The sequence below is a fragment of the Chrysochloris asiatica genome, unplaced genomic scaffold (assembly GCF_000296735.1).
Source record: "Chrysochloris asiatica unplaced genomic scaffold, ChrAsi1.0 scaffold00045, whole genome shotgun sequence".
Classification (NCBI taxonomy): domain Eukaryota; kingdom Metazoa; phylum Chordata; class Mammalia; order Afrosoricida; family Chrysochloridae; genus Chrysochloris; species Chrysochloris asiatica.
Window position 1 is genome coordinate 8,566,129 of NW_006408563.1, and position 26,949 is coordinate 8,593,077.

Here is a 26,949-nt window from a genome sequence, read left to right on the forward strand (position 1 = left end):
CTGTACTTCTTCCAACACAAATTTGCTTGTGCTTCTTGCATTCCATGGTACTTTCCATATTCTTCTCTAACACCATCACTCAAATGCATCAGTTCTTCTTCTGTCTTTCTTATTCACTGTTCAACTTTCACATGCATATGAAGCTATTGAAAATACCATGACTTTGGTCCTTAAATAGATATCTTTACTCTTGAGCCTTCTAAAGAGGTCTTTTGCAGCAGATTTGCCTAGTGAGTGCATTGTTTGATTTCTTGACTGCTGCTTCTATGGGTGTTAATTGTGGATCCAAGTAAGATGAAGTCTTTGACAATTTCAATCTTTTCTCCATTTATCATGATGTTATTTATTAGTCCAATTGTGAGAATTTTTGTTTTCTTTACACTGAGGTGCAATTCATACTGTTGCCTTCAGTAGACCAATATGGTTGTCAGCAAGCTTACATGTCTGCTTATGTGTTCCTTTTGAGTTTCAGTCTTAGAGGAGGAGTTGTTTGCTTGCCTTGATGGCTTCCCAGCGAACAACTTGCTTATTTTTCTAGTAGCCAATCATACTGCCATTTTTGTTTTGTTTTCTTTTCCTGATGATCTTTCTGTGAAGATATATTTTCTGTTGCTCTAGCTGTTCAAGGCTGGTCTGCTTGTCCTTTCTGGTGGGAATGTCCCACCTCAGAAGGTTCTGGATGGGGCTCAAGATTCCACCTAAGGTCCTATACACTGCAAAGGCTCCTCAAGAGGCCTATTTCACTGGGCAAGTTCTAGAACACCTTTTAGGTATTCAAATCAGTTATAGGCTGAAGACGGGCTTACAAGCTTTCTGTAATCATGTTTCCTGACAATCCTTTGTATCTCACTCAAGTGTCTATTCTACAGTAGTAAGCAAGGGAAACCAATATTCATAAGACAATCAAGCATCTTAGTATTACTTCCTCTCTTCAGGGTATGCCTGGGTCCCTGTATCACAAAGCCCTGTTGTTCCAAGGTTGAACATGCATCACTGTTTACCTCTGTCCCACTTAGCCCATGCAAACCAGTCTCAGTGTTCTCCTAGCTATCTTGTTCTTCCAGTCCATCTTCTTTTGATGCATTCTGCATCATTCAAGAATTTGCCCATAGAATCCTTCAATATTGAAAGTGAAGTCTTGATTTTTTTCTTCAGTTCTCTCAGCTTGAGAAATGTTGAGCGTGTTCTTGCCTTTTGGTTTCCTAACTCCAGGTCTTTGCACATTTCAGAATAATAGTTAACTTTGTCTTCTAAAGCTGACCTTTGAAGTTTTCTGTTCAGTTTTTTTACTTCCTCCTTTCTTTCATTCATTCTACACCGGAAAGCAAGTTTCATGATCTATTTGACATTCATTTTAGTTTTATCTTTCTTTTCTGCTTTTTAATTTCTTTTAAAGACCTTTGGATTTCTTCTTGTATCATGTTTTTTATGTCATCCCACAATTCTACAAGTATTTGGTCATTAGTGTTTAATGCATCAAATCTGTTCTTGAGGTGGTGTCTAAATTCAGGTGGGATATATTCAAGGTCATATTTTGGCTCTCATGAAGTTGTTTTATTTTCTTCACCTTCAGCCTGAACTTGCATATGAACAATTGATGTTCCACAGTTGGTCCCTGGTCTTGTTTTGACTGAAGATATTGAGCTTTTCCACTGTCTCTTCCCATAGATGTAGTTAATTTGATTTCTGTTTATTCTGTCTGGTGAGGTCCTTGCATATAGTTGCCTTTTATGTTGTTTAAAAACGATATTTACAGTCAATAAGTCAATGGCCTTGCAAAATTCAATCATGGGATCTCCAGCATAAGTTTTATCATCTAGGTTATATTTTCCGTCTGCTGATCCTTCCTCTTTGTTTTCAACCTTTGTATTCCAATCACCAGTAATTATCAGTACATCTTGATTGCATGTTTGATCAATTTCAGACTGAAGAAGTTGATAGAATTCTTCATTTCCATCATCACCGGTGGGTACGTAAATGTGAATAATAGCGGTATTATCTGGTCTTCATTGTAGACATATGGATATTATCCTATCACAGACAACATTGTACTTCAAAATATATCCTGAAATGTTCTTTTTGATAATGAACGCGATGCCATTCCTGTTGATTTTGTCATTTGTAGCATAATAAACTATATGATTGTCTGCTTTAAAGGGTCAATACTAGTACATTTCAGTTCACTAATGCTTAGAATAATGATCTTTATGCATTCCATTTCATTTCTGACAAATTGTAATTTTCCTTGGTTCATACTTTGTACATTCCATGTTCCAATTATTAATGGATGTTTACAGCTGTTTCTCTTCATTTTGAGTTGTGCCCCATCAGCAAACAAAGGTCCCAAGGGCTTCAATCACACCATTATGGTCACCTCTATTTTGAAGAGGCAGCTCTTCCCCAGTTTATTTTGAGTGTCCTCCAACCTGAGGAGCTCATCTTCCAACGCTACAGCTGACAATATTTTGGTGGTATTCATAATGTTTTCATCTAACTACACTATATCTGGCAGTGTCCTGCTGCTTTTCATAAAGTTTTCAGTGACTAAACATTCAGAAGTAGTCTGCCTGTCCTTGCTACCTATTCTGTCTTACGCTTGAAGAGCCATTGAAACCTGTCCACCACGGGTCATCTTGCTGACATTTACAATTCCAGTGGCATAGCTTTCAGCATCACAGCAACACTTAAGTCACCACAGTAAGACATACTGAAAGATGAGTGCTGGTCCCCCAAAACTACAGTCTAGGAAATCCTATGGGGCAGTGTACTCTGTCACATGAGTAAGAACTGACTGCATGACACCCAACAACAGCTATTTATTCATTCATAGATGACATAGAGAAGTGACAGAGGTGATGGTTTTTTTGTGGAGGAGGGCCATCCTTTTATAAGGTGTTGAATAGTAGACTTCTGTTTTTCATGACTGACATATGAATTGACATACATATTTATAGGCTGAAAATAATAAGGATTTTACCCAAGAGTGTGAAAAGGTTTTGGGAAACAAAAAATTATTTTCCTCACAGGAAGACACAGATAGATAAACATTAAGTAGAATGCCTTGAGGTTTAAAACCTTATAATGCATTGGATGGTTTTGAAAGCCTGTAGACACTATCATGGAGAGAAGGTTGACGTAGGGATAAGAAATATGGAGGGTAATAATATTTTTATCCAAGTTGTTTAAAGATAAAACTCTGCAGGGATCTCAATGCTAACAGCCTTCCAGGAAACCTTTCAACAGAGCAAGAGCATTGAAACAGTTAATGCTTGATGAGCGCTGCGAGGAGATGCCCAGATTTGAACAGCATCTGTGGCATGAGGCCCCAGTGTGGACAGTAACATGGGGATGACAGCCAAGCCCCAGGAGCCTGAGTCTCCAGCTGTAGCATGGATACAAGGGCTGTACCAGGGGAGACAGAAGAGATTCCAACCCATCTGACTCGAGCCAAGAGGACAGACAGGATTTGTCACAGTCCTGATGATTTTTTAGAACCACCTTGGGTGAGAATTATTCTCCTAGCTGTCCTTGTCATTTAAAATGAAAACTAGTCAAAACAAGACTGTTTGAATGGCTGAAGAGGATTAGGATGACAGGCCTGAAAAGATTGCTCAGGGAGAGCTAATAAATAATCAAGGCAGGTTCCTATGTGGGTCCTAAATGCAGGAGGAATTAAATAAACTCTTTATGTGTAGCAAAAAATATATAACAAAAAATTTTGCCATTTTAGCCATTTTTACATATATGTTAATGGCATTAATTTTATTCATCTTGTAATGATATTGTTGTTGTAGGTGCCTTTGAGTTGGTTCTAATTCATAGGGATCCTATGCACAACACAAGTAAACACTGGTTGGTCTGTGTCATCATCACAATCATTGTTAAGCTTGAACCCATTCCTGCTGTCACGGTGCCAATTCATCTTATTGGAGTCTTCCTCTCTTCCTCTTTTTTGCTGACCCTTCACTTCACCAAGCTTGATATTGTTCTCCAAGGACTGGTCTTTCCTCACAATATGTCCAAAGTATGAGACGAAGTCTCGGCAACCTGGCTTCTAAGGAGCATTCTGACTGTACTTTTTCCAACACAGATTTTCTTCTTCTTTTTTTAGCAGTCCATGGTACTTTTACGGTTCTTCTCCAACACCATAACTCAAATGCATCAGTTCTTCTATGGTCTTCCTTATTCTTGTCCATCTTCCACATGCATATGAGGCTATGTGGCTTGGGTCGGGAGCACTTTAGTTCTCAAACTGACATCTTTGCTCTCGTACATTTTTAAGAGGTCTTGTGTGTAATTGCATTGTTGTTGTTGTTAAGTGCCATCAAGTCAGTTCCTACCCATAGCGACCCTGGATGGGGTTTCCAAGGAGCGGCTGGTGAGCTTGAACCACCGACCTTGCAGTTCAAATGGCTTTGCAGTCTGGTGCATTAACCAGGACTCCAGCTGCTTATTTCCAAAAGTTTTTCATCACTTCAAACAGAAACTCAGTATTCTTGAAGCAAGAATTTCCCATTCCTTTCTTTATCCTGATAATCGCTAATCTCTTGTTTTCTGTCTCAATGTATTTGTCTGTTCTAGATTTTTTTATATAAGTGGAATCACATACTACTTGTGCTTTTGAGTCTGACTTGTTTCATCCTGTGAATTTTCAAAGTTCACCCTATGTTGTAGCATAGATCAGAATCCAATTTCACTTCATGGCTGAGTAATACTCCACTCTACGTATGTACCTGGTCCTATTTGTTCATTCGTCTGTTTATGGACACTTGGCTTCTTTCCATGTTTTGCCTATTATGAATACTACTGCAGTGAACACTGGTGTACACATTAAGTCCCTGATTTCAAGTCTTTTGGTTATATACCTAGGAATGGAATTGCTGGGTCATATAGGATAAGTCTTAGAGTCTAGATGTGGTGCTGTGGGTTAATGTGCTGGACTGCAAAGTCAGTTTGAACCTCAAGGTAGGTGGTTCAAGCTCACCAGCCACTCCTTGAAAACCCTATCCAGGGTTGCTATGAGTCAGAACTGACTCAACAGCACCTGACAAGAAAAACAACAGCATAGGGTAAGTCTATGTTTAACTTTTTGAGGGAGGAGGAATCATTTTTAGAGGAAAATGTGGTATGTGTATGTGTGCTTGTGTGTGTGTGAGAGACAAAGAGAGAGAGAGAGAGAAGAGGAAAAGAGAGAAAGAAAGTGGGATAGGGACAAAAAAAAAGTCATAGGGAATCCTAAAAACTTCAAATTAGACAAAATCAGAGATCTTCCAGTCTAAACAGCCACACAAAGTATTTTCCAAATCCTTAAAAAAATTTCCTTAATTGTCTCACTACTGATAATAAATATACTTAGAGGGGTTGCCAAACAGAGAATGTTTGGGTTTTATTGATTTGCTAAACTGTGGTGGGGCTTGCATTTCCATTGCGGTATGCACACACACACACAGCCACATGCATGCAGATGATTTAGATTGAGCAGGGCAACTAGGGATTCTGAGCACCACCGCTGGAGAGGGGAAAACCATAAGTAGTGTTAATTGCTGACCTTACAGTTCAAGAATAGATGCTCTGGAGAATGGGAAATGAGAACAAACATTAATTATTGAATAGGGACCTTGGAGACAGACACTCTGGATTAAAAGGAGAGAGATAAATTGCATAATGAATGTTAATTTTCCCTCTAAGAATTGAGTGGTCGGTGGTTGAAAGGGAAAAAGAGGTTAAAACAATCATGAAAGAGAAACCTCTTGTGTGTCGGTATAAGAGGGTACCGAAGGTTATGTGAACACTTTCCATCACTGCTTACTGCTTTGCTCTTGGCCTCATGTCCCCCAAGAATTTTGCTATTAGGGTTTTCCTCAGGACCCTTATTACTAAGCACATTTGTCTGCTAGGAAACTCAACCACTTCCCCTCAAGCACATAAACCAGAAAACAGCCACACTGTATTACTGACAAGCTGAGAGAGGCACATGACATTGGAATTTCATTTTTATCTATGCTTGTGGGAGCTGTACTTAAAAGGAGGGAGGGCCGCCGGAACTGAGTGCCACGTGGGAGAGGGTCAGGGCCTTGTGTGTGCTCTCTGGGGGCGATGTGGGCTGCAGGGCCTTAATTGTTGTTTCATCTTAATTACAATATGTGAGACACACATATATACACACCCCAAAGTAATCCTCTTAGCTGAAAGTTAACAGTAAAAACAAGACGTGTAGATGAGAGTTGCAGCCAACTTTGTGAAGACTGAAACAGAGTCTGTGCAAACAGGCTTATCTCTGGTTCCTCAGCTGAGCTTTCCACATCTGATCAGCAGCCCTTTGAGATGTCTTCTGAATCTGTTCACCTTCCTGGGTCTCCTCAGGCGACCTCTGGATGATTACAATAGCCTCCTAATTAAAAAGTCCTATGCCTTTCCTTTTCCAGTTCAATCATGCTGGCACCCATATTGGGTTGCACCCTTTCTTCCTCAATCATCTTCTGTGATTCTTTGTTAACTAAAATGTAGATTTTAGCTCTATCCTGACATACAAGGCCTTCCCTGGTATGGTCCAGACTGCCTTGCAACCCCATGTTCCCCTCATAAATTTCCTCCAGAGTCTGTTTACGTGGAGCTACTCATTTCCTAAATGTATTCTGTTTACCCACCTCTTTGTTTTGGTTAACATGCTGGCCCCTCAGTGGGATGTGACTTCCCTCTCCTTCTCTGTTTATTCAAGATGTTTACCTGTGCTTTATTTACTACACAAAGGCTTTTGATTGTGTGGATCATGACAAGCTATGCACAACATTGCGAAGTATGAGTATTCTGGAACACTTAATTGTGCTCATGAGGAATCTGTACATGGACCAAGAGGCAGTTGTTCGAACAAAACATGGGAACAACGACTGGTTTAAAATTAAGAAAGGTATGCGACAGGGTTGCATTCTTTCACCATACTTATTCAACCTGTATGCTGAGCAAATCATCCGAGAAGCTGGGTTCTATGAAGAAAAATGTGGCATCAGGATTAGAGGAAGACTCATTAACAACCTGTGATATGCAGATGATAAACCTTGCTTGCTGAAAGTGTAAAGGACTTAAAATACTTACTGATGAAGATCAAAGTGCACAGCCTTCTATATGGATTGTATTTCAATGTAAAGAAGACAAAAATCCTCACCACTGGAACAACAAACAACATTCTTATCAATGGAGCAAAACTTGAAGTTGTCAAGGACTTCATTCTTCTTGGATCAATTATCAACACTCATGGAAGCAGCAATCAAGAAATCAAATAACGTATTACATTAGGCAAATCTGTTGCACAAGAGCTTTTTAAAGTATTGAAGAGCAAAAATATCAGCTTGAGGACTGAGGTGTGCCTCACCCAAGCCATGGTATTTAACAGCAACCACTAAAGCTAATGGCGATGAATTTGAAGAGTTTTACCAACTTCTTCAATCTGAAATGGATCAAACATGCAATCAAGATGCATTGTTAATTATTGGTGACTGGAATGAGAAGGGTGGAAACAAAGAGGAAGGATCAGTAATTGGAAAATATAGTCTTGGTGCTAGAAGTGATGCTGGATACTGAATTTTGCAAGGCCATTGACTTATTCATTAAAAATATATTTTTAAAACAACATAAAAGGAAACTGTACATGAGGACCTCATTAGATGGAATATACAGGAATCCAACTGACTGCATCTGTGGGATGAGATGATTGGAATCTCAATAGCATCAGCCAAAACAAGGCCAGGAGCTGACTGAGGAACAGACCATCAACTGTTCCTATGCAAGTTCAGACTGAAAAAAACTGAAGAAAATTAAATTAAGTCTGCGAGAGCCAAAATATGACTTTGAGTAAATAGCACCTAAATTTAGAGACCATATCAATGACAGATTTAATGCATTAAATACTATTAATGACTGAAGACATGAAGAGTTGTGGGATGACATCAAGAACATCATATATGAAGAAAGCAAAAGGTCATTAAAACTATAGAAAAGAAACAAAAGACCAAAATGAATATCAGAAGAGACTCTAAGACTTGCTCTTAAACATTGTTGTTGTTGAGTGTTGTCGAGTTGATTCAACCCACAGCGACCCTGTATAGGGTTTCCAAGGAGCAGATGGTGAGCTTGAACCACCAACCTTGCTAATGCATTAGCCCACAGCACCACACGAGGACTCCTGCTCTTAAACATTGTTGTTATTGTTGTTGTTATGTGCCATAGAGTAGGTTCTGACTCATAGCGACCCTGTACAGGGTTTCCGAGGCTGTAAATCTTTACGGGTGCAGAACGCCTCATCTTTCTCCCACGGAACAGCTGGTAGTTTCGAACTGCTGAGCTTGAACATAGAGAAGCTATAAAACAACTAGAAGAAAAATGAAGTAAAAGAGCTGAACAGAAGATTTCGAAGGGCAGCTTAAGAAGACAAAGTATTATAATAAGATGTGCAAAGACCTAGACAATGGAAAGAGAAGAACATGCTCAGCATTGTTCAAGCTGAAATAACTGAAGAGAAGATTCAAGCTGTGGGTTACACTATTGAAGAATTCTATGGGCAAGATATTGAACGATGCACAAACCATCAAAGGAAGATGAAAGAAATACCCAGAGTCATTGTGCCAAAAAGAACTAGCCAATGCTCAATAATTTCAGTAGGGAGCATACCATCAAGAGCTGATGGTATTGAAGGAAGACGTCCAAGCTGCACTGAAGGCATTGGGAAAAAACAAGGCTCTAGGAATTAATGGAATACAATTTGAAATGTTTCAACAAACTGATACACTGCTGGAGGCACTTGTGTTATGCCAAAAAAATTTGATTGGAAGAGGTCCATATTTGTGCCCATTCCAAGGAAAAGTGACCTAATGGAATGTGAAAATCATCAAACGATATCATTAATATCACATGCAGGTAAATTTTTGCTTAAGGTAATTAAAAACTGTTGCAGCAGTACCTTGACAGGGAGTTACCAACAATTCAAGCCAAATTCAGTAGAGGACATAAAACAATGGATATCACTGCTAACATCAGATGGATCTTGCCTGAAAGCAGAGAACACCAGAAAGATGTTTGTTGTTGTTAAGTGCCTGTATAGGGTTTCCAAGGGGTGACTGGTGAGCTTGAACCTCTGACCTTGAGGTTCAAACTGACCTTGCAGTCCAGTGATTCACTGACTATGTAAACTATGGATAACATTGTGAAGAATAGGTATTCCATAGCACTTAATTATGCTCCTGAGGAACCTATGCAAGCACTAAGAGCTGTGTCGTTCAAACAGAACAAGGGGATACTGGATGGTTTAAAATTAGGAAAGCTGTGCATCAGGGTTTATCCTTTCACCATACTTATTTGATCTATATGCTGAGCAAATATTTGGAGCAGATGGATTACATGAAGAAGAATATGGTTTTGGGATTGGCAGAAGACTCATTAACAACTTGTGATAAGTAAATGATAAAACCTTGCTTGCTGGAAGCAAAGAGGACTTGAAATACTTACTGATGAAGATACTTACTATGGCCTTCAGTAAGGGTTACACCTCAACATAAAGAAAATGAAAATCCTCACAACTGGACCAATAAGTAATATCATGATAAAGGGAGAAAAGCTTGAAGTTGTCAAAGACTTCATTTTGCTTGAATTCACAGTCAACACTCATGGAAGCAGCAGTCAAGAACTCAAATGACGTATCAAATATGCTGCACAAATAAAATATTCTAGAGCAAAGGTATCAGTCTGAGAAATAAGATGCTCCTGACCCGAGCTATGGCATTATCAATTGCTGATATGCATGTGAAAGTTGGACAATGAATACGGAAGAGCATAGAATAATTGATGCATTTGAATTATGGCATTGGAGAAGAATATTGAAAGTACTGTGGACTGCCAGAAGAACAAACAAATCTGTCTCGGAAGAATTATAGAAGTACAGCCAGAATGCTTCTTAGAAGTGAGGATGGCAAGCCTTCGTCTCTTGTTCTTTGGACATGCTGTCAAGACAGATCAATCTCTGGGGAAGGACATCGTGCTTGCAAAAGTGGAGGGTCAGCAAAAAGAGGAAGAATCCCAAATGAGATGGACTAACACTGAGGCAGCAACAATGGGCTCAAACATAACAATTGTGCAGATGGCACAGACCTGGACAATGTTCCAACATGTTGTGAATCGGGTCATTATGAATCAGAACCAACTAAATGGCACCTAACAAGACCAAAACATGATAAACTAAAAAACCTCCCCCCAAACATCAAGTCACTTCCAACTCATGTCAACCTCATGAGTAGGAGTGAGCTCCATGGGGTTTTCTTGGCTCTAATCTTCACAGAAGCAGATCGCCAGCCCTTTCTTCTGTGGTGTCATTGGGTGATTTGCACTGCCAACCATTTTGTGTCAGTAGTTGAGTGCAAACTTTTTGTGCCATGATTGTTTTTAGTTTTAGGTCCTGCCAAGTCAGTTCCAACTTATAGATAGCAACTCTGTGTATAACAGAATGAAACACTGCCTGGCTCAGCACTGTCCTCACATCATTTCTACGGTTGAGCCAGTGTTGCGGTCACTGTGTCAGTCCATCTTGTTGAAGGGCTTCCTCTTTTTTGTTGACCCTCAGCTTTACCAAACATGAAGCCCTTCTCCAGAAACTTATCCCTGTGTTCACTCTCTATATTTTGTATATTTTGTCAAAGGAGTCAAAACAATTATATAATAGACATTTCATATTGTGATTTTACTTAATACTTTACATGGCATGAAAGATGAGGCTGTCTGCTCCCCTAAAGATTTACTGTCCAGGAAAACCTATATAGTGTTAGCATGAGTTGGAATTGACTTGTCTAGATGGGTCTGGTAAGAAGAGATGGGGATAAGATTCTTATGATTCAGTAGTAATTGTTATCATGACTAATTGTGACTGTCACAATTATAAAGGTAGAAGTTTTGTAACAAAATCAGGGGAACAGTTAATCTTACAGTTCAAAAACAAAGGACCCTAGGACCATCAAGGGAGAAGAGCACAAGCAGAATGTGGGACCTTATCCAGAGAAGCAAGGACACCAGAGATGGAGGCAGAGATGGGGACATGGAGAGAGGGAATGGCTGAGGACTTTAAATTCATGGGAAGAGAGGGACTAAGAGATAGTGGCCAGGAGGCACATTTGCAGAATGTGCCCTTTGGTGGTGTAAATTATTATATATGCCTGAGTGTTTAAAAACAAAATGAAACAAAAAAACTGCTAATGCGAATAGAGAGAAATACTGTTAACTGATGGTACATGGAGGGGATTGTAATAATTGTGATGAAACATGAATTAATGAACTGCCCTGTAAACTTTCACTCAATCTGCAATAAAACTTATAGAAAAATAAAACAAACAAAAAAGGAAGTCTGGAAAAAAAACCCAAAACAAAACTAAATGAAATCATGTGAAATGCTACAGAAATTCTTGTTGTTGCAGGTGCCATCGAGTCGGAACCGACTCATAGCGACCCCATGCACAGCTGAATGAAACAATGTCCGATCCTGGGCCAACCTCACTACTGCTGCCACACTTGACGCCATCAATGATGCCACCTGGCCAATCCATCTCGTTAGGGGTCTTCCTCTTTTTCTCTGACCCTCCACCTTACCCAGCATGACATCCTTCTCCAGTGACTGTTTCCTCCGGACAATATGTCCAAAGTATAAGAGACGAAGCTTAGCCATCTTGGCCTCCAAGGAGCACCCTGGCTGCACTTCTTCCAAAACAGATCTATTGGTTCTTTTGGCAGCCCATGGCACTTTCAGTATTCTCCTCCAACACCACAACTCAAAGGCATCAATTCTTCTACGATCTTCCTTATTCACTGTCCAGCTTTCGCATCCATATGAGGCTATTGAAAACACCATGGCCTGGGTCAGGCGCACCTTAGTCCTCAAGCTGACATCTCTGCTCTTCAATACTTTAAAAAGTTCCTGTGCAATACGTTGTCTGATCTCTTGACTGCTCCTTCCGTGAGTGTTGATAGTTGATCCAAGAAGAATGAAGACAAAAATTCTAATATGGTTTAATTGGAGAAAAAAGACTTTTGAAAAATAGAGTCATTTATTACATATCACACATATGTAACTACTTATTTTCAGAAAAAATATACATCACAATAAATTCTCACTGACAGAAAAACAAACAAAAACTGAACAATAATTTAGTTTGCTATTGTTTTTAGGTGCCATCTGGTCAGCTAGCTTAATTAGTTAAAAAAAAAAAAAATCTGCCTTGAGCATTATGCTATTTTAAGAAGTAGCTATATAGGAGTCCTGGTATGGTGCTGGGGGCTAATGTGCTGCACTGCAATGTCAGTTTGAATTACAAGGTCGATGGTTCAAGCTCACCAGTCACTCCTAGGAAACCCTATACAGGGTCACTATGTGTTGGGAATTACTCAATGGCACTTAACAACAAGGACATGAGATCCAACTGAGGAAAGTAACTGGAAGGATTCCATAGGAACCACAGGGGCAGTGAATTTGTTAATGGTGGAGAAACAATTCAGAAAAAGTGAGAATAATTACACAACTCAGAGAATGTAAGCAATGTGACTAAACTATATGGCAGAGACTGTTGGGTTGGTGTATGTTTTTCTGTGTATAATCTCAATATCATCAAATAGAACAAATATCTAATTAAATGAATTGATTCAATGGCAAAAAAAAAGAAAATAACTTGGAAGTTACATTCTATTGGCTATATTTAATCACATGGCCATACCTAGCAGTAGATTAGGGAATGTAGTGTCCAGCTAGTCATGCACATGTTCTGCTACAATGCAGGGTGGAGGGTTCTATTAATAAAAGGAAGAATGGAGAAATAGATATTGGGAAATAATGTCTCTGCTATTTATTCACAGTCTCAATCAATATTTATGGACAATATTCTGGGAGTGCTTGACTGTGTTCTCTGGAATATTCAGAAATAAATGAGGGGGTTCTGTTTACAAGAAGTCTTAAATCTAGGGATAGAATAATAATGAGAGTAAAAAAGATGAAAAAAATGAGTGAGGATGTGGCTGATATGAGTCCCCAACAGGAAAAAAATCAGTGGAGCCTAGCAACCAGAGTGGGCTGAGGCAGACAGGTAAGGGGTCACAATAAAGGTGAAACTTCAACTGGCCCTTGAAGTCTGGAAATGGGGACAAGAGGAACTAGAGGCAGTGTGATTCTGTGGGGAGAGTTTTGACCTAATTTGGTACAGGTACAGGAATATCTGGGTTTGAATCATGGATTTGCCACTTAAAAGCTGTGTGACTTTGTGCAAGTCACACCTCTCTGGGACTCAATTTCCTTATTCATAAAATAAGAGGTCTTCAAACTGTGGCCCCATTGTTCTCTTGGCCCTTCAGGAATCTTCAGAAACAATCTTAGTAGGGGAGTGGGTTTTGGGGGCTCTAGGGGAGATGGTGGGGACTCACCCAGAGACTGCATTCCCATTTAAGCCAGCTCAGTTTTTATCTGTCTTAGCTGCTAGTTTCCTCAACAAGAGTCTGTTTGGTAAAATGCCTTTTCTGCCTAAATACTTACATATGAGAAAATGATGTCAAAGTTCCCTCCTGGAGTTCTGGTGTGGTGCTGTAAGATAAAAACTGGATTGCTGACTGCAAGATTGGTGGTTCAAACCTACCAGCTGCTCCTTGGGAACCCTATACAGGGAAGCTATGAGTCAGAACAAACTTGATGGTACAATAACAACAGCAACACGCTCCCTCCTGACCCTTGGTTCTCTGAGACAGAACAAATAAAAAGGAGGCAGGATTCATAGCTTTGCAAGCACTGTAAATATATATATATAAGTTCTATGCAAAAATAAAGATGAGTTAAATATTCCCTAGCACTCCATACTGAATGTTTTCTTCAAAAAATAAATTTCCAGTGGGTTCAGAGCAAACAATATTTTTTGCTTCTATGGAAGCCAATAAAGTGATAATGATGCCTTATGTTCAACCAAATTCTGAAAGGGAAATCATGAGAATTTTTTTCAAAGGAAAGGAGTTTCTAGGGTTTTCTGGTGGCTATCAGAACACCTCCAGTAATGGTTACAGAGACCTAGTTGGTTTCATACTAGTAAAGGAAAGAGCCCTGATTCTGTCTGAAGTCCTGGACAAACACAGCTAACATACCTTGCCATTCCCTGATCATTCAACATTGTACACTGTACTGTTTCTTGTCCAACTATGCTAAACCTGGTAGGAAGCTTCCAAAGTTCTGCCAAGGGGAGTATATCAGAATATAAATCATCCAGGTATTTTAAGAAAAAATGGAGTGACTATAGAGAATCGAAGTCCTGGTGTGTGGCACAGTAGGATAAGCATTGGACTGCTAATTGCAAAGTCAGTGGTTCAAACCAACCAGCAGCTCCTCAGAAACCCTATTCATACAGGATCTTTAGGAGTTGGAGCCAACTTGAAGGCTCGTAGCACCACCACCAACAGCATTTGTTGTTGTTAAGTGCCGTCGAGTCGGTTCCGACCCATAGCGACCCTGTACAGGGTTTCTAAGGCTGTAAATCTTTACGGGAGTAGAAAGCCTCATCTTTCTCCCGCGGAACAGCTGGTAGTTTCGAACCGCTGACATTAAGGTTCGCAGCCCGATTTGTAACCACTACGCTACCTACAGCATAGAGAATTGTTATTGTTGTTGTTAAGTGCTGTAGAGTCGATTCCGACCCATAGAGACCCTGTTTTGGGTTTCCAAGGAGAAGCTGGTGAGCTTGAACCAATGACCTTGCAGTTCAAACGGCTTTGCAGTCTGACACATTAGCCCACAGTGCCACACCAAGAATTAGGTGCATAGAAAGTTACTGTCTCTTGACATGCTCAGTCTTTGTCGACTTGCTAACCAAAAGCTTTAGGCCTCATTTCTACCCTATAGATCGCATATAAGTGTATCTAACTGGCAGAAATCCAGTTTGAATCCAGTTCTCTAGCTGCAAAGGTTATTTGAGAAGTGTAGCATTTAGCCTTGTAGCCTCTGCAGTACAGGAAGGCTCACTGGAAAGAGACGCCAGTCCACCATACCCAGCACTGTTGATGTTAGGTGTTGTAGAGAACGAAAACATTGCTCAGTCCTGTGCCATCCTCACAATTCTTGTTACACTTGAGCCCATTGCTGCTGCCACTGTACATAGGAGCCATGTTTTCCTTTATCAGAGTTTCCACAGATAATGCACCCAAAGAAACAAAACACACACCTATATAGTGTACATAGTGTGCATAGGAAACTAATGAGGAAGTTGCAGAGTGTACAAAAATTGCTTAATGTAAAAAGTGGTATAATATTTGTTATTTGCATAAAATATAGTATGTAAACATTTGGACTTATAGCTCACTAACCCTCATGACTTCTGCCAACATTATTTCTTATGGGTCATTAACAAACACTGACTAAGCACTAGGGAAAATTTAAATTGTTTCCACAAGTATCTCTTCCTATTTTCCTCTACTTCTTCCCACCCAGAAATCGAAGGACTGTGGCCCTATGGTCCAGAAATGATGCCTGGAAAATGAAAATAAGAGCAGTCATGAATTATTGAATGATTGAGATCCCGCTGCAGAATTTAGACAATAGAACTGCCTTACTGAAAGAGTCCTCTTGGGGAAAGTGGCATATTTAGGACCATAGAGTAGTGGAGCTGGAAGGAACCTTAGAAATCATCTAGTTTAGCGTTTTCCAAAGTGTGTTCCCAAAACTACTTAAATCCACAAGTCACTTTGCTTAAAATAAAGTATTCTGGTTAAATAAGTTTGGGAAATAATGCATATCCCCAACTTGATAATGAATATCCCCAACTTGAAGAGTCATAATTCATGTCCTGTAGTAAGGAATCTGCTTAATTCTAGCCTGCTGATTTCCAAACCTATTTCACCTCAGAACCTTTGCTTTTTAAGATAATACCTGTTAACTTCTGGTGTGGCATTGCAGGATAAGCACTGGACTGTTAGCCATGAGGTTGGCAGTTCAAACCCACCAGCTGCTCCTTGGAAACCCTAACAGGGTCACTAGGAATCAGGGCTGACTTGATGGCACTTAGCAGCAACATTAGCCTTCTGAAGAATTGAATTTCTATGGGACATGAACTGGAGGCGTGGATCTAATCTCAATTCTTGTTTTTCCATGTGAGAAAGTTGGGTCCAAAGTAATGATGTTATTTTGCCATGATCGTAAAATCACAGATCTGGAACCCAAGACTTGGACATTTAGTCAAGAGTTATATTTTCCTCTTTACACTGCCTTATCTAAAGGACTCTCTTCATCCATTCTCCACACATCAGCACCAGGGAATTATTACAGCTGCTAACAGAAAGCTACTCAAGGAATGTCATATTTTGTCAAATATCCTATTCACATGGAAAGGATTCTTTTATTCTTGGGTTCCTGAAACTAACAAGTAGATGGGTGTGCTAATACTTCTACAACTAGTATTATTACAAACGACAAATGGGCAGATCAAAGAGAAAGTCAACCACTTTTGATAAATGTTTATCCCAAATAATCAGTGTTTGGGGATCATTGAGGATATTATTGGACATGTCATCCTTCTGTTTCCCTAATTGCAGATCACCAGGAAATGATGTCAAGTATATTAGTTATCTACTGCTACAAAACAAATTGCCCTCAAACTTAGAGACATAAAATAATAAGCATTAAATCTCTCAGTTTCTGTGGGAATCTAGGTGTGGTTCTGGGCTTAGGGTCTCTCATGAGATTGCAGCTATGATGTTAGCCAGGGATTTGAAAGTTTGCCTGGGGCTAGAGGATCTGTTCACAACGTGGCTCGCTCACCAGTTCATACTAGTTATTGGCAGGAGGTTATAGTTCCTGCCACATGAACCTTTCTATAATGTTACTTGAGTGGCCTCACAACATGGTGGTTGGCTTTCCCTAGAGTGAGTAATCCAAGATAGAAAGAGTAAGGACAACTTAATGCTTCTCCTCACCAGTCAGAAGGCACACATTATCACTTCCATCACTGTTGTTATGTGCCATTGAGTTGGTTCCGACCCATATTGACCCTGTATAGGGTTTCTGAGGAGCAGCTGGTGAGCTTGAGCCACCAAACTTTTAGTTCAAATGGCTTTGCAGTCTGGCACATTAACTCACAGCGCCACACTAGGACTCCGTTAGACTATATTTATTAGAGGTGAAACACTATGTCCAACCCACACTCAAGGGGGAGGAGAATTAGGGTCTCCTTTTGAAGGAAGTAGTATCAAAGACTTTATAGATATATTTCTAAACCATCACATCAAGAAAGACTTGCATAGGAGAAGGGTGCTTAATTAAATAACCAAGGAAACAAGAGGCATTTTTTTAGAGTAAAAATCTATTTGAGACAAGAACAGTTACTAATTGGAGATTCTGAAAGAGTTCAGGAATTTATATTTACATGGAACCTGAAATCTCAACCTGAATCATTGGCATAGATACCCACGGAACTTCTTGTAATAATGCCTGAAAGAAAACTATTGTTAGTACAGTGACTGGGAGAATAGAGGAAGGATTTGAGTCAAGGATAAGCAGTTCAGAGAACACATCCAATGTTTTAATTTGTATCCTTCCAATTTAACTATTCCTTTTTCAAGTGTTTGGATTTTCTAAGTGTTGCAATATTCCAACATAACCAAAAGGGTCAAATTCCAGCTTTAGTCTTCAAATCTTTTTTCCTTCTGAAGGTTTATTCATTTCTCTATGCTGTGTGAAAGCAAGATATCATGATCTAATTGCCTAAGAATTTATTTCCAAATAGATGTTGACAGACTCTAAAAGTCTCAGAAAGATCAGACAGATCATATTCCCTCTTTTACTGAAGACTTTTTATCATTTAAAAGAACAAACAACAACTCTGATCCCAAAAGAACTTTCCTTTGTGCCACCTGGGGTATTCGGTCAACCAACAAGCATTTCTTGGACATATGCTAAAAATAAGATGTTTTCTTTGTTCTTGATCATATATGTATTTGGGAGCTAAACAGAAAACAGATGCAGATAAATACAATGATCACAGAAATGGGATTGAGGGAGAGGAATGAGCTCTATGAGATGAGGAAAATGTCCCAGAAAAGATGAGTCTTAACCTGGAACTTAAAGCTAGTCTAAATATTTGGGGCCAACCTGGCCAAAAACTTGTAAATGAGAGAAGGAAGGCTGAGTTTTTTATATTAACAATATGAGAAAGGGTGATCTTAAATACAGTAACAACTAAGACTGGAGGGGTGGGGTAGGGATGGTGATAAAGATGAATGTGAACAATTAAGATGCAAAAGAATTTGGTGTGGCCTGGGACACATCATTGCAAGAGGAGGAAATTTGTTCAGTATGGTGGTGGTGGTGGTGTGCCACTGAGTTGGTACTGAATCATAGAAACCCTGAATAGGGTTTCTGAGGCTGTAAATTTTTATGGGAGCAGAAAGCCTCATCTTTCTCTCATGGAGCTACTAGTAGATTTTAACTACTGACCTTGAGATTACCAGCTCAGCTCGTAATTCACTACTCCCTTAGGGCTACTTTGTTCAGTATGTTGTTGTTGTTTAGTGCTGTCAAGTAGGTCCCAACTCATGGTGACCCTGTAAAGAGTTTTCAAGGAGCGGGGCTGGTGAGTTTGAACTGCTAACCTTGCCATTCAAACTGACTTTGTGGTCCAGTGCATTATCCTGCAGTGCCATACCAAGATATTGCTTCTCAAATCAGTAACAAAGAAACAACCCCAAACCAAAGTCTTTCCCCATTAATAGAAATCCTTAGAAAGCTATACCTGTACTATGGGGCCTTGTGCATTTAAGTATTGCCTCTCTTTGTAAGGTCTTGACTGGGGCCTTAAAAGCTTAAAAGTGGAATACCTAAAAGGGGTTCTAGAACTTGCCCAGTGAAATAGGCTTCCTGTGGAAACTTTGTAGTGTATAGGACCTTAGGTGGAATCCTGAGCTCCATCCAGAACCTCTGCGGTGGGACATTCCTACTTGATAGGACATGCAGACCAGCCTGGAGCAGCTAGAGGAACAGAAGATACTTCTTGAAAGAAAGAACAGCAGGAAAAATTAAAAACCAAAAATGGTAGTGTGATTGGCTACTACAAGAACAAACAAATTATTCGCCAGGGAGCCATCAAGGCAAGCAATCAAATCCCTTCAGGACAAATTCCCCTCCAAGACTGAAACTCAAAGGGAGCACATGAGCAGGCTCATAGAAGCTTGCTGTTGACCATGTTAGTCTATTCGTGGGTGGAAGTGGGGGAAAGGCAGCAATGAAGATATGGGTTAGGTTCAACCACGTTCCATAGATGCCAATTGAACTGGAGACGAGAGAGAGAAGAGGAAGGGCTGGTTGGTCCGAAGTGTAGTGAGACCTGGGAACTTGATGATCAGAACTCAACTAGAAGAAGATAAAGAAATTTGATAAAGGAAACAAGTGCAAATTGCTATAATTTGATGAACTTGACCTATGCTTATGGATGTAGTCGCTCAAAATACCAACTGAGAGGGAAGGAGTCTTCACATCAAGGATCAAACCTATCCTCTTTGTACACAGTGCTAGTAGGTTCGAGCAACTTACACATTGGCCACCTAAAATGGCAGGCAATAAAGGCATGAAGTGGCTGGCTTACAAATTTTCAAGAGGGAGTTTAGTTTCAGAGTGTGTGTGGGAAGGTAGAATCCCCACTGAATAGTTTTCATCTTGTCTAGCCAGGTCTGGTAAAAGGAGATGGGGATAAAATTCTTATGATTTAACAGTGAGTAATTGTTGTCATTGCTAATCGTGATTGTCACAACTGTAAAGGTAGAAGTTTTGTAACATAAAAGGGAAGTAGTTAATCTTACATTGGAGGACCCAGGGACCATCAACAGAAAAAAGCTTAAGTGGAATGTGGAACCCTATCCAGAGAAGCAGCGACACCAGAGATGGAGGCAGAGATGAGGACATGGAGAGACAGAGCATTTGAGGTCTCTGGACTCATGGAAAGAGCAAGGCTGTGTGCTGGTGGCCAGGAGGCAGGCTTGCAGAATGTGCCCTTACGTTGTTTAAATGATTAGATATTCCTGAGTGTTTTGTGTACATCAAAACAACAATAACAAAAATTGGGGTAATAGAAGCAAATACTGTTGAATTATGATGCATGGAGGTGATTGTAATCATTGCAATGAAATGAAATATAATAGGATGAGTGCAAAACCAATATTCTCCCATGTAAATTATCACTCAATTCACAATAAAAGCTTTAAAAAAAAAAGCACACAAATGGTCATCTAAGATACAACTGTTGGTCTCTTTCTCTCTGAAACAAAGAAGAGTGAAGAAAATTAAAGACTCAAGGAAACAATTAATCCAAAGAACGAATGTACCACATGCACCCCAGCCTCCACTAGCCTGACACCAGAAGAACTAGATGGTGCCTGACTGCCACTATACTATTAACTTCTCTGATTGGGATCACAATTGAAGGTCCTGGAGAGAGTGGGAAAAATTATAGAACAAAATTTAAAACCATAAAGAAAACCAGACTTAATGGTATGATAGAGAATGGTGGCACTTGAAATGATAGCCCTTAGACACCCCTCAAATGTGAAACAGAACTCGCTACTGGAGATTACCTTTCTGCCAATCAATGGTGGTAATGGTGGTGGTAGTGGTGTGCCACAGAGTTGATTCCAATGCATAGTGACCCTCCAGAGGGTTTATAGGGCTGTAAATCTTTATGGAAACAGAAAGCCTCATTTTTCTCCCGTGGAACGACTGGTAGTTTCGAACTGCTGACCTTGAGATTAGCAGCCTGACTTGTAACCACTACGCTACTAGAGCTCCTTAGCTAATCAGTAGACAAGTCTATAAAGTATAAAGTGAATAATAATCACCTGTATGGAATGTGCTTCTTAGGACAATCAACAATAGGAGACAAAAGGGCAACATTTGCTTAAGAACAAAGCTCAGAAGGCAGGAAGAGACAGGAAAGATGGGCCAATGGTATTATAGAACCCAGGGAGAAAGTGGGGAAAATCCTGCTACACTGAGAGGATTGCAACTAATGTCATGAAACAAAAATGTGTAAATTGCTGAACTGAAAACAAGTTTGGACTGTATATCTTCATCCAAACTACAGTAAAATATTTTTTAAAAAAGAGAGAGAGAGATTGATGGCCATCCAAAGTGTACATGGAGGAAAGGCTGGGAAAAGGTTGGTGACTAATTGATGATTCAGCCAACAAGCACACATTGAATGCCTTCTGGTTTGAGAGGCAAAAAGGATTAAATATTGTGTTCAGAGCACTGGTTCAACATAAGTTTCATTGTTGTTGTTGTTAGGTGCCATCAAGTCGGCACCAACTCATAGGGACCTTATGCACAGCAGAACGAAACAATGTCGGATCCTGGGCCAACCTCACTACTGTTGTCACACTTGAGTCCATCAATGATGCCACCTGGCCAATCGATCTCATTGGGGGTCTTCCTCTTTTTCTCTGACCCTCATTTCATTGCTCACTCTCATCTTGACCCCTTTCTCCCTTTCTTCTTCCTTTCCTTTCTTCCTTTAATGTGCAAGTTATTGAAAGATTTGTCAGTGAACATTCATTGTGATTCTGCTATGTTGATGTCAGGGCTTGTGCCCAGTGTGGGGATACTGAAATGACTGTGGCATCATATTGACCATGGGGATGACAGACTTAAATACTAAATGTTTCCTTTTCTGCTTCTGACTTTTGTGTTGCCACGAGGGGAGCTGCTTCTCTAGGAGCAGAGTGGATCGTGTACAGCAGGTGAACAGAATCATTTTTGCTTTGTGGCTTTTTCCCTGCTGTACGGCTGTGCCACACTAGCAGTGGTCTCCACCTGTCTGCCTCCTGCTCCCACCAACTCAGAACCCACTTATTTACTTTTTAAACACTTTATCGTGCTTTAGGTGAAATTTTAACTAGCAAATTCATTTTTCTGATCAATAATTCATACACAAATTGTTCAGTGATGTTGATCGCAATTCCCATAACGAGTTAACACCCTTCCATTTCCCCCTGCATTCCCGCTTCCATTCATCTCGTTTCCTGGTCCCTCCCTGTCTTCTTGTCTTTGCTTTTGAGCAAACGTTGCTCTTTTGGTCTCCTAGAGTTGATTTTTCTAAGGAGCACTTTTTCCATGGGTGTTAGTGTTTATTTTCTAGACCTATCTATTATTTGGCTGAGAGGTTTGGCCTCTGGGAGTATCTGGCGCTTCAAGTTAGAAGGTTGCCTTAGGGAAATAATCTTAGGGATTCCTTTAGTCTTTTTCAGACCAGTAAGTCTGGCCCTTTTTTTAATTTGAATTTTGTTCTACATTTTTAGTCATTCTAGCAGGAACCTTTTACTGGTAGCTGGGCACCATCTAATTCTTCTGGTCTCCGGTTAGAGGAGTCCATGTTAGTGCTAGAACCCAGTTATGTTTGTACTTATATCATGGTATAACCCAAATGGTTATGGATATTCCTTAATGCTGAGTTTGGAACCAAACACAGTTTTGTTTATGGAAATCCATATAGTAGGTGGCTACTTTAATAACAATTGACACAAGATGTAAAATGCAGCAGTAGTTAAGGAATTTTACAGCTGATAACCATGGGAGAGTCATGTAGTCCAATCTTCTCATTTCAGATGAGAAGGCTTGGACATAGGTAAGATGAAGGATTGACCCAAAGTCAACTGGCAATGTTGATGATAAGCCAGGATTACTCTGATCTCCTGGCTCTAAATCCATGCTCTTTTAATAAGCCAATTGTAGCATAATCCTCCAAATGAGTTCAGATTGTAATCTCACTCAGCAAGAGGTCTGCTGGCTTTACTATTCTGTTCATGCATACACATCATGATGGATCCTGGGTGGTTGACACTCACCATCCTCTGACTTCATTTTTTTTTCTTTTCCTTTGCAAAATGGCTATGCCCAGAGCCAGCACCTCTTTTCCAAAAATCTAATGTGCCAGAAGGGTTGTTGGAAACAGCCTTGATATCTGTCAGGAGCCAGATGATTCACAGCAATGAACCAATACACATAACAAGGTACCTGATTGGATTACCAATTAGCCATCTCCACCTCTGGAGGGTGGTTGGAAAGAAGCAAAAAGCCAATGTTTAGTTTGGGCAAATACCAGAAGGGCTTTATCATTCTCATCAAGGCATCAACACGGCACATTAGACCTCCTCCAAGCCATTCCACTGAAACTTCTCTTTCCAGCTTCTCCAGCAAGAGTGAACTTGCTATGCAAACACTGGGTTATTGTGTCTGAGGTACAGAAGCACCTCTGTGTCAATGAGAAGGGAGAAACCAGCTGACTTGGGTCTGTTTTTAATGATGTTTCTGCTTCTGGGAAATATTGGAAGCTGCAGGTAAAATCTTTCTCTTTGAAAACAAGACTGACCTGGAATACATCATCTTACCTTCAGCTGGCAGAAGATCCTCAGTTTGGGTAGGCCCCAGGAGGGACAGGCAGACTTTTTGTCCATCTGGACCCAAGAAGAAGTCTCTCAGTGTGGGGTCTCTGGACTCTTCTTCAAAATAAGCACAAAGCATGGACAGTGTTAGCACCAGCGCAGGTGAAGAAGGCTGACTTGTGTTCCCCTAACTCCTGACGGGCACAGACACAGATACCTGCGTTCTCAAGTGCTCATCAGAGTATAGAATGAGCCCTACTCCTGCGATTTGACAAAGAAAGCTCACCAGTCACTCCTTGGAAACCATGTACAGGGGCGCTATGGGTCAGAACCAAATCAACAGCACTTAACAACAACTTTTTTGCTGAAGAGTGTGAGGCTGCCTTGCTTTTGTGTGGGTCTGTGAGTAGGGCCCCCTTGGACTCAAACAGCTCTATAGGGGCAAGGTTTGACTGATGGGGCACCTTCCTCCAAGTGTGCAGTCCAGCTTTTGAGTACAGGGCTTTGAGATTCTAGCCTCAACTCATGTATCACTATTAGAGACCAATTGCAAGGACTTCTTAGGGACTCCAGGGGACTCGAGTCAAGGGGGACAAGGAACCTGTATTTCCCACAAGTGCTTTAAAAGATTGAAGATGTTTCTATACTTCTACCTTCCCCATCTCTAGCATAAAGGGTCCAAGAGTAGAACCACAATGGATGTGTAATAGTACACACAACACATGCATTTACAAGCACACACACATTCACAGAGGTGTACATATACGTACACTTACAACAGGCTTTTATATGCTCATTTACACAAGACATGCACCACCACATACATGCAGGTGTGTGTGCATGTACCTACTGTAACCCATGCATGCACACATGTGCAATGGTGCACTCACATATCTACACATACTTACATGCTCAATACAGGCATGCATACATATTCAAGACATGCACAATCACACACTCAGGTATGCATGTGTGCCACAGGCACTTACATACATGCATCCACATGGACATGCAAGTACTCCCCCAGACACTGCACCCACACATGCATTCACTTACATATACCCACCCTTATCCCCGAAAGCCGCACTTGAGGCTTCCCACTGCCCTCGTACCTTAGCCTCGGCCCCGACATTCATTTTGCTCAGGTCCCCTGCATAAAGAAGTCTGAGCAAATGTCTGTGTACTCAGAGTGATGTGTGCTAGGCTAGGAAGACCCTTGGGACTGACATCACAGTACCTAAGATTCATCTAAAATTGTGAAAGAAAGTTCCCAACTTGGAATTGGTTTCTAACTGAAAGCAATTATCTGGGGAGTATGTGTGTGTAGGAGGCTTGATTTTGACCATCACAAGCTAAGAGGTTACAAATACGTAATGGCATGATTGATTTATGTATTTACTTATATTATGTATTTATGAATTCAACTCTATATAATTGGGGGAAGGAAAGTGTGTATGAGAGAACTTGAAATAGCAAGGAACTCTAACCCTGAGGGAGCATGAGCTGAAGGATGTGAAATCTGTTGTTTTTTCTTGGTGGCTCTCAGTTCCCATGTGTCTGGGAGTGTGAATTTCTTTTGCATCAGGGAGTGTGATTCTGATGTTAACAGAGATACTCTCTTCACAGTCTGGTCACCAAATATATGCCATCTCCTTCATCTGGTGCTCAGCCAGAAAAAGAAGTCCAGTGCTTCAATGAGGGATGGGGACAGCTGGCTGGGCTGCACTCACTGGAAAATGATTTGTCAGCCTACAGTGTGGCACCTCCCAAAGTGGTTTTTCAGGGGCGATTTGGACTTTAAGGAAGTTTTGTTTTATCAACTGCTTTTAGATCAGACTCCCTATAGAAGTGCCTACTGTACTGTCCTTGGGATTTTGCTCTTGTATAAACATCTTAGTCGCCTCCTTGACTGTCAGCTCCTTAAGGCCAAGGACTTTAAGTGGGGCTAAGTCATAGAGGAGGCATCCGTGGGTGGCACAAATGTTTAAGTGCTTGACTGCTGGCTGAAAGATTAGTGGATCAAACCCACACTTTGGGAAATAGCCCTGACAATCGGTTTCTGAAAGGTCACAACCTCAGAAGCCCTATGGAGCTGTTCTGCTCAGTCACATGGGGTCTACAGGAGTCAGAATCGACTCTCCTTTGAGGGTAACATAACACCAACAAATTCACAGAGGACGAGCCTTGCCGGGTCTCGCCCTTCAGAAGTACAGACTCAGGCTCTGCTCTGGACGAGAGGGTAACTTCTTTCAGGAGACTCTTCTTACTGGCAGGGTCACAAGGCTCCTTTGTAGGGGGAGGTTTATGGCTTGGCATTCAGTATGCTTGGTCAGTTCAGTAGCATGTCTCTCCATGAGAGCAGGAGGTTGTGTCATCACATGTTGCTGCCAGGAGTGAGGAACACACGAAACAGCTTGGCACTGCATGTTGGTGCAGCAACCCCTTAAAACATGTACTGACTCTTGAGGAATACCCGTGGTGAACACTAATCTCTCTGACATCATGGGAAACATTGCCCATGTCCCCTTTGCAATGTGGTGGCTGTCAGTGAGCTTACATCACAGTTGCCACCCAGCCCTGGAAGATGATGAAAATGAGCCCAGGACCACAGACAAGCCAATGGGAGGCCGGGGCACCTGCACTCCAGGAATGATTACCATGTCCTTCTGCTGGAAGCTCCCTCCCCAGCTCTCTCATGTAGAGGGGAGATGTGCAGCTTCGTGTCCTGGGGCTCTCCAGGCTGTGTGGACTTGCTGGCGCTCTTCTTCCTTTATTTGGGGGCAGGAGACACAGTGGTGGGACTACAGCCTGGACTTCATCGTCTTTCAAAGCAAAAGGGAGGAAGTCATGAGGCAGAGAATGGCTCCTAGTGTTTAGTGGGGTTTATTCTATTCATTCTCAATGTTAGCCCTAAAGAGGAGGTGTCTTTCGTGGTCAAGATAAAATTACTCTTGGTTAGAACAGTGACCTTTCATTTAGGAGATCTCCAAAAAACTTAAACTACAAAAAATTGAAGAGCGATTGTTGTTGTTAAGTGCCATTTAGTTAGTTCTGACTCATAACGATGCTGTATAGAGTTTTTGAAGGTCATAACGATGCTGTATGGAGTTTTTGAAGGGTGACTGGTGGGTTTGAACCACCAACTTTGTGGTTGCAGTCTAGTGCTTATCCTACAACGCCACACCAGGATGCTTGTCTTTGATGGGATCTTGAGATAGAAAGAGGACTAGATTTCCAGCCCTCAGATTTTCAGTCACAAAACAATTTTGGTAAGTAGAGTCAATGATCACAGAAGGTGCAAAATACCTTCCATCAATATGGTATCCAAAACACACTGCCATCTAATCAAGTCTGTTTTATAGCAACCTTACGTAGAGTTTCTGAGACTAAATCTTTGCAGAAGCTAACAGTCTCGTCTTTCTCCCAAGGAGTGCCTGGTGAATTTGGACTGCCAACCTTGGGGTTGTTGTTATTGTTAAGTGCTATGGAATCGATTCCGACCAATAGTGACCCTTATAAGGTTTCCAAGGAGCAGCT

At 40.8% G+C, this 26,949-nt stretch overlaps 1 protein-coding gene across 1 annotated transcript in view; it reads right to left on the reverse strand.

Moving 5' to 3' along the window:
• Positions 1-26,949, reverse strand: part of LOC102833384 (uncharacterized protein KIAA2012 homolog) — a 218,089-nt gene that overhangs the window by 151,823 nt on the left and 39,317 nt on the right. The window contains exons 10-11 of the mRNA XM_006862029.1: positions 24,479-24,562; positions 23,419-23,529 (exon numbers count right to left, since the gene is read on the reverse strand). Of these exons, the coding sequence (XP_006862091.1) occupies positions 23,419-23,529; positions 24,479-24,562 (195 nt within the window). The remainder of the gene's footprint in view (positions 1-23,418; positions 23,530-24,478; positions 24,563-26,949) is intronic.